The sequence below is a fragment of the Gavialis gangeticus genome, unplaced genomic scaffold (assembly GCF_001723915.1).
Source record: "Gavialis gangeticus isolate Ggan-Ray unplaced genomic scaffold, GavGan_comp1, whole genome shotgun sequence".
NCBI lineage: Eukaryota > Metazoa > Chordata > Crocodylia > Gavialidae > Gavialis > Gavialis gangeticus.
The window spans coordinates 33,778,709-33,787,479 of NW_017728996.1; the positions used below are offsets into that span (position 1 = coordinate 33,778,709).

Here is an 8,771-nt window from a genome sequence, read left to right on the forward strand (position 1 = left end):
CCTAGCTTAGGGAATATTTAGAAAAGCTAAACATATACAAGTTCATAGGGCCAGATGGGATGCATCTGAGGCTGCTACGGGTGTTGGCTGATGAGATTGCAGAGCCACTAGCCATTACTTTTGAAAATTCTTGGTGATCAGGAGAGGTCCTGGATAATTGGAAAAAGGGTAAACATAGTGCCCATATTTAAGAAAGGGAAAAAGGAGGATCCAGGGAACTGCAGACCAGTCCGCCTCACCTCAGGTCTTGGAAAAATGATGGAGCAGATCCTCAAGGAATCCATTTTCTAAGCACTTGGAGGAGAAGGGGATTAGGAACAGTCAGCATGGATTCATCAAGGGCAAGTCATGGTTGACCAACCTGACTGCCTTCTATGTATGACAAGGTGACTGGCTCTGTGGATGCAGGGAGACCAGGGGATGTGGTATACCAGCAGTTGTCAACTGGGAGTACAGGGGAAGGCCCTAGGGGGTACACGTGGGCAGGCGGGGACGGAGCACCGCTACCCACCACCCCATGCTGCCGCCTCCCAGGAGCAGGGCTGGGAGGAAGGGGGATGAGGCCAGTGGTGCCCCTCTGGGCTGCACAGGTGCCACATGGCTCGCCAGACGGGTGGGGGGCAGTTGGACACCCACCACCCCTGCTGTTGCCACTCCAGCTCTCCTTCCCCAGTCCATGTCTAGCCATGTGCCATGGCCCCATGCTCCACGTCTGGTCATGTGCTACTCTTTCACCTGCCCCCCCACCCTGCTCCGCATGTGGCCATGCGCTACCCCCCACCCCTGCTCCATGTCTGGCTGCCAGGGGTACACTTATTAAAAAAGGTTGAAAACACCTGTGGTATACCTTGATTCTAGCAAGGCTTTTGATACAGTCTCCTGCAACATTCTCCCAGGCAAGCTAAATAAGTATGGGCTGGATGAGTGGACTGCAAGGTGGATAGAAAACTGGTTAGAGCATCAGGCTCAGAGACTAGTAATTGATGGCTCAATGTCTAGTTGGCAGCCAGTATCAAGTAGAATGCCCCAGGGGTCAGTCCTGGGGCCAGTCTTGTTCAATGTCTTCAGCAGTGACCTGGAAGGTGGCATAGAGGGCACCCTCAGCAGGTTTGCAGATGACACCAAGCTGTGGGGAGTAGTGGATACACTGGAGGGCAGGGCTAGAATTCAGAGTGACCTAGACAACCTGGAGGATTGGGCCAAAAAAATCTCATGTGGTTCAACAAGGACAAGTACAAAGTCCTGCACTTAGGATGAAACAGTCCCTTGCACCAGTACCATGGGGGCTGACTGGCTGGGCAGCAGCCCTGCAGAAAAGGACCTGGGTGACACAGTGGACAGTAAGCTGAATATGAGCCAACAGTGTGCCCTTGTTGCCAAGAAGGCTAATGGCATACTGGGCTGCATTGGTAGGAGTGTTGCCAGCAGGTCAAAGGAAGTGATTCTCTACCCCTCTATTCAACACTGGTGAGGCCACATCTGGAGTGCTGTATTCAGTTTTGGGACCCCACTACAGAAATAATGTAGAGATATTGCAGAGAGTCCAGCAAAGGGTGACAGAAATGGTGAGGGGACTGGTGGACATGACTTATGAGGGAAGACTGATCAAACTGGGCTTATTTAGCTTAGAAAAGAGGAGATAGAGAGGGGATTTAATAGCAGCCTTCAACTACCTGAAGCGGGGTGCAAAAGAGGATGGAGCTAGACTGTTCTCAGTGGTGGCAGGTGCCAGAACAAGGAGCAATGGCCTCAAGTTGCAGCAAGGGAAATTTAGGTTAGATATTAGGAAGACTATTCTCACTAGGAGAGTAGTGAAACACTGGGACAGGTCACCCAGAGAAGTAGTGGAAGCTCCATCCTTGGAGGTTTCCAAAAGCTGGCTAGATAAAGCTTGCCTGGGATGATCTGGGTGGGGATGGTCCTTCTTTGAGCAGGAGTTTGGACTAGGTGACCTCCTGAGGTCCCTTCTAGCCCTAATTTTCTATGGTTCTATGATTTTTAAAGTAACTCTTCTAATGTTCTGGAGCACAGTAGAACTTTATTTGTGACTGATGTTCAACAAATTTGCTTATTAAAATGGAAAGAGGGAACAGTGAGGATTTGAGAGGTAGAATGGCTGACAGCTGTTCCATGGCTAGTACTCGGGTCCTTAGAGGCAAGTATGCATTTGCTACACAAGGTTGTGAAGTAACTTGCTGCAACTATTTGTATGTGTATCTGCAGCTGGATTTTTTTTTTAATGCTTTAATTCAAATATTTATATAGGAGAAGTGTTTTGGTGAAACTATGAAATGAATTGTTCAGTCCAGGAAATGGTGTCTGTCTTGAGTCATGTCCCCACCTAGGTCTTGTAAAACATGCTTTGTTTTCTATATGATTTTTACAGAGTGTTTTTTTTACTAGTATGGTAGTATGTGATTATGCAACTTTTTAAATTTTGAGTATCCAGATATGAAATTAAGCCAATGGAATGGTTACATTTATATCTAAGCTACTCTGTGTGTATCTTATAGGTGTGGTTGGTTGCACCATCTGCTGTTAGGATTGCAAAATACTTCCCATAATAACACCTTTCTTACAGTTGGCAAGAGTGATGCATATCTAAGTTGTACTGTGAGTATATGTATATTACACATAAGTGATCAGCTCTAACTGTTTGTTTTAGGAAAGTATCTTGCGTTGTTTTATGTTGTCCCATAGCCCTCAGGTCATAATTCCCTTTAGGACTAAAGGAAGTTACATATTTGCATCTTTGGGGAATACTTAGTGCTCTGTGACATCTGGCATTTATTGCATACCTGTAGCATGCTCCCTTTCCTTTTCTGACTCTATTGTACTTATTTTTACATTTAGTAGCACTTCAGGTTAAAGAGTGCTTGCTTTCTTTTTTGATAGCAACTCTACCATGTACCAAATGGACTGTCTACCAGGAATTTCTCCCGTGGCATGGTGTATGGTGTAGTACACAGGACTGACAATAACCATAAGAATGAAATGGTTGTTTATGGTTGGTCAGCAGACCAGTTGAAAGAAGAGATGAATTACATAAAAGATGTGAGTTTTATATAATCCTTTTAAATGTAAATATCTTTTCTTAAATGTCCTTTCCATTTGTTGTCAGTGTGAATACATAGGATGGTTGTCCTGTCTGTTGACAGCAGGTATTGAGCTGGGGAAGGGTTCCCCGAATGCTAAAAATTTGAATCTCTCCTGCTTGAATGAAAGAGCCATGTCCTGTTCTGCTATGAGACCCTATAATAAACTTACGCTTGCTGGTTGCAAAGGGAAGAAACCTAAGCACATGCTGACTAAAGTGATTTCATTCCCACTTCCATTAGAGAAGTAAACTGCCGAAGAAACCGCGTGCCTCCCCTGCAGGCCTTATAATCCCAAATCAAATTTGGAAAACTTGTGTAAGCAGCCAGTTAAAAGAATGACCATAATGTCTCTAGGTTTGTGCTGGCTTCTGAACAAGGTGAAATTGTCCCCAAAAGTCCTGAATAAATGGACTAACTTGAGAGGATTGTCTAATAAAAATGGGCTTCATACGGATTTCTCTGCAGTTATTTAATGTGATGGTAATAAAATAACCTTTCTATAAACATGTTAATAAATTCAGGTTGCAACAGCTCTCCTGAAACAAAAAAGCACAATGGAATTTGATGAGCAGTCCACACAATTACACCTCCTGCCGTTCACATGTGCCAGTCAGGAGGTGTGATTGTAGGATTGATCATTAGATCCCTTTGTCCCTTATTGTTGATGTAGGGGGAGTCTGATCCTGGGCTTCCCCTGCACCAGCAAGAAGCAAGCTCCCATGGTTTGTAGCCCCTTCAGTTGAGGGGCTTCCAGCCACGAGTGTGCCCCAGGTACTAGTGGAGCTGGGGGATCGCAGCTGCCATGATCCCCAGAGTTTGGGAGTGCATGAAACTTCTGGGCCTGGTGGATCGTGGCAGCCATGATCCCCCAGGCCTGCGGGTTCCATGTACCTCCGAGCCTTGGGAATTATGGCAGCCACAATTCCCCAGACCTAGGGGTTTCCTGCTGGACATGGTGAACCCCTGTGGTGGGAAGCCCGGTCAGTTGATGGGGCTTCCAGCTGCAGGGGAGACCCTGCTACACATGCAAACTAAAGCTTGATAGCAGCCAGCTATAAAATTAGTACACACTTTTGAGATCTAACTTTATATAGGTGGTTGGAGTTTTATTTATCATGTGATGAGTACTTTGCATGTGTAGCTGATCTTGAGGTAGTTGTGCAATTAACTAGTTAATAGTGTGGTACCTGTAAGTGTAGTGGGAGCCTCTGAGTTCTGTGCTTAAAGTCCAACAATTTATTTTGGAGCCAGATGTTCCACTTGTTGCTTTTTGGCTCTCCAGGGTTTGTCAGTAGTCTCCCTAACTAGTACAGAGCCAAGTAGTCTGCCTTTTTGTTCATTCACCTCTATTGTCTGTGAAGGCAGTTTATGGAAGATGGCCAACAAATAGCATGGTGTAATAATTCAAGCACAAGAGAATAACACTGATAATAAAATGAAGAGGATCATTGAGAGTTGGGCTAATTTATCTGTACTTTACAGGTTTACGGGTACTTGCAGTCTTTTTTTTTTTTTTTCATGGTTACAGACTATTTTACTAATATCAAGATTATTTGATTTCTTCTATCAAGTGGCACAACACAGTGCTATGAAGAGATACCTAAGCTAGTTCTGAATGGTTGAACCTGGGTATCAGAAGGAAGATAGTCATGTTAGGGGTGCTCTTATCCTGGGTTGATTTAGCCCTTTAGAGAAGCAGGGCATTTTAGTCCAGACAGCACCGCACTAGCATGGCTTTACTGTTTCTGATACCTGAATAGTGCCAGATATAATCTGCACAACACTGCACAGATCTCCAGATGGACTAGTTTATCCTCTTGAGAGGCAGGGTAAAATAGCTCAGCTTGGTGGTCCGTGCTGTTGGAAGTAGACTGCTTCCAGTACCCATGCTATCTCATTTTTAGAGTTGTATCTAGTGTCTTTGCACCAAGCTGCAGCGTGCAGTGCAGACATACCTTCACTTTCTCTAAATATTCTTGTTCCTGTTCACCATTGGTCTGTTCCTTTTATATAATCATTTACACCAGTGCAAAGAGGGCCAGCCATTATGGGGTGGGCATGTCCATGTTCAGAGTAGTTAAGGCCATTTTCTAAGAATCTATTCTGTAAAGTCCCCTGAAACATTGTACCTTTACGTGTATGTGTTGTCTTACATGCATATACAAATGAGTCCCTCATAGTACCAAAGGATTGTCTGCGTGGAAGCCTTCAGGAAAAATAATTCTGGATGAATGTGTCCACATCAAAGCCTGATGTGGCTTGGCTGATCCACTCTAAAATTTTAATGAGGGCTTAATTCATTTCCAGAATAAGGCCTCTTTTAATTAGGAATAAGTCTGTCCACACACAGGTGTAATGTAGTTTAAGTAATCCTTCTCAGATTCCTCTATTACCCTCATTTCAGTTGGATTAACTTTCTGACGCCCAATGAATACAAGATCAGAGATTCTCAGATCAGGGAAATATTTGAGGCATTGCAGATATGACTGGGCAAATGTTTGTTTAATAATGGTGATCACTGTGTGCAGTCCTTGTTTTTTGGGATGCAGTGTTGTTTGGTTTTTAATCTGAATGATGCTGGTAACAAAGTTTGAATAATAAAGTTTTTAAATTTGCCTGATAACAGGTGAGAGCAACTTTGGAAAAAGTGAGAGAGCAAATGTATGGGGAGTATGATGAAATGAAACGGAAAATAAAGCAACTTACCAACGAATTGACAGTAAGATCACATTTATTTGTAATTATGGTGCAATGGGGGATCCACACAAGATTTGCCCAAGAAACTTTATGGACTGCAGGATGAGTCAGAGGGGGAAAAGTATTTTAACATTTTCAGTTTTACTTTTCATGTCTCTATACTTCTGATTTTTTTTTTTTCCCACTAGCAGGAAACAGACATTCTTCTTTAGAAACATTAAAACCTGGTGTTTCTGAATGTAATGTATTCTCTGAGATGCTGAGGGATTGTTGCATGATTCTTTTGTTTCACTGCCCTCCATCACTGAATAGCAGCAGAGAAACTAGAGTTAATTTCCCCAAGGGTCCTGGTCCCCTGACTGAGCTGGGTTACTCTATAAGCTCTGGGATCCATGTGGTAAGACTGCTCCAGAATTGTCTCTAGTGTCTTACTGGGGAGGCTACCAACAAATTGGGAAGGATGGTAACCCTGCTTGTGTTTTCATGGGAACCTTGATTTTTTGGGGGGAGAAATGTTTCACTTTTAATGAATCTCTATTTTCTGAAGAATCTGTTTGGTCCAAAAATTCCTGACAAGCTGTAGTAGCATCTCCCAGATTTGCTTCCAAAACTAAATGAATGAATGAAGGAAAAAAAATCCTTCACCCATTGTTGGACACCTTCCTCATACTTTTGTATGCCTTTAAAATATGTATGTTGGTTCCTTTTTCACTTCCTTTTATTTCCTGTGGAAAAATGTGAACAGAATATAAGTTTAATTTCTTATCTTTGAATGCTTTTTCTACCCCAAATGTTGTCTTAAAGGCTAAACCGGATCCCACTGAAGCCACTGGGAGTTTTGCTTTTGATCTCAAAGAGATCAGGATGTGGCATAAGAGGTGTGTCTACATGCAACACTACATCACTGTAGCAATGAGCTATTGCGCTGTAGCTCATTGCTATGGTGACATACTGCTGCTGGGCAGGAACTGTGACAGCGATGGTACTCTGCAGTAGCAGCTAAAAATAACTGTGCTTAAGCAAATACTAAATGATGGTGCTGTAACAATTGCACAGTCCAGTGCACGTATAGACACGCCCAAGAGGCAAAAGAAATTTCAGGGACACACCTAGGCTGAAGGCAATTGTGGTATAAAACATTTTAATCTCTGTGACCAGTGTTAGGGTATTCCACCTGCTGTATGCTAAGCCTTTTTTTTTTTTTTTTTTTTAAAGTTAATGGTTACTGATAGATCCAGAAACCATAAATGTTATAGATATGAGGACAATAATGTCTTTCAGCCCTGTATGAGTCAAATGAACTGTATGCAAGATAACAAAAGTACTATGGGTATATGGGTCAATATGCATTCAGTGCCTCTCCAGTATTTCATTCCTCAGATTCCCTATAGCCAAAGACTGAGCTTTTTTACCTCTAAGCACTCTTCTCTTCCTGTTGTTTGTTGCTTTTGACCTCCCAGGCATAATTTCATTAATTCACACTCTTACAGTCTTGGTTTACATGTATACACACTCCGCTACAAAGTGCACTAGCTTCTGCTGATCTTCTGACCCAGTTTGTGTGTGGCTTGATTAATATATAGTAATTGGTAAAACAGGGGTGGGTAAAATACAGCTGGTGGGCTGGATCCAACCTGCCAGGCACTTTAATCCGGCCTGCAGCACCCCACAACGAATTGTGCCCTGCCCAGCCCTTCCCCACCCCATGAGGCTGGGAGTGAGGCAGCCACGTGTACAACCTCCTCCCCCTCACCCCCAAATACTGGTCCTTGCTCCCATCATCTTGGGCAGAAGTGCCCTGCCCAGCCAGCAGCAGCTTCTGGATGGGGCTTCTGTTGTAGTTGCCCCATGGGAACCTGCTTGAGTTTCTGGAAGTCCAACTTGCTCGGAGCAGCATGTAGGGGCCAGGGGTAGGTGGGGAGCTGGAAGTATAAACCACAGCACAGACTCTGCACCCAGGGTGGTGGTGGGAGCATGGAGCTTGGCTGGGCAGGGTGAGGGTGCACATATTCTCCCCCATGGTGTGCAGCTCCTGCTGCCATCAGCAGCAGGCGGGGAGGTCAGGGTGCTTGTGCCTGGCGCAGGCACCCAGTCGGGCACGGCTCTGACCATCACTGCATGCGGCAGGGGAGGGGGGAGTGCAGCCTTCCTGGCTACCTGTATTGCTGGGGCTCCATGCTGTGCACCTGCAGCTCCATCACTCACAGCAGGAGAAGCCCCGTGCTGGAGCCTGCTGCCTTCCCTGCCCCCTGCAGCACAGGTCCCTGTACTCTGCCAGGACTGGTGGGAGCCTCACCCTCTCCTTCCCTGTGGAGTCGAATGCGGGGCTTTCTTGCTGTGAGTTTGGGAGCTGCAGGTGCGTGGTTCTGAGCCCCTGTAATAGAGGCTGCTGGGCAGGCTGCCCCACTGTCCCCCAGTGCAGTGCTGGCCACTTCTATCAAAGGGGCTTTGTACCACATGCCTGCACTTGTGGCAGGGAAGAAGCCCTGTGCTGGACTCTGCGGGGAAGTGGGGGGCTGGGCTCCCTTCATTCCTGGCAGAGTGCGGGGACCTGCACCTCAGGGGGGTGAGGAAGGCAGCAGGCTCCAGCACGGGGCTTCCCCCACTTCGAGTGATGGAACTGCAGGCCCACAGCGTGGAGCCCTGCTGATAGAGGCAGCTGGGTAGGCTGCACTCCACCCCCACACAGCGCTGGCCAGAGCCGTGCCCTACCAGGTGCCTGCACCAGGCCCAAGTGCCCTGACCTCCCCACCTGCTGCTGTTGCCAGCAGCAGGGGCTGAACACCATGGGGGAGTGTGGGGTGTCCCTACACCCCTCCCCACCCTCCCTCACACCCCATATTCTGCCCCCACAGCTCCCACTGACATGCACCCCAACATACCCTATGCCCCCCTACACAACCACACCGTCTTGCAATGCTCCCACACCTCCCCCCACACACACACACAAAAAAGTGGCACTGTATTTTTTGAGTT

The 8,771-nt window shown here is 46.1% G+C and overlaps 1 protein-coding gene across 1 annotated transcript in view; it reads left to right on the plus strand.

The window, feature by feature from the left end:
- Window positions 1-8,771, plus strand: part of LOC109288320 (myocardial zonula adherens protein-like) — a 114,671-nt gene that overhangs the window by 32,814 nt on the left and 73,086 nt on the right. Inside the window, exons 3-4 of the mRNA XM_019503828.1 lie at window positions 2,896-3,054; window positions 5,725-5,817. Coding sequence (XP_019359373.1) covers window positions 2,896-3,054; window positions 5,725-5,817 — 252 coding nt within the window. The remainder of the gene's footprint in view (window positions 1-2,895; window positions 3,055-5,724; window positions 5,818-8,771) is intronic.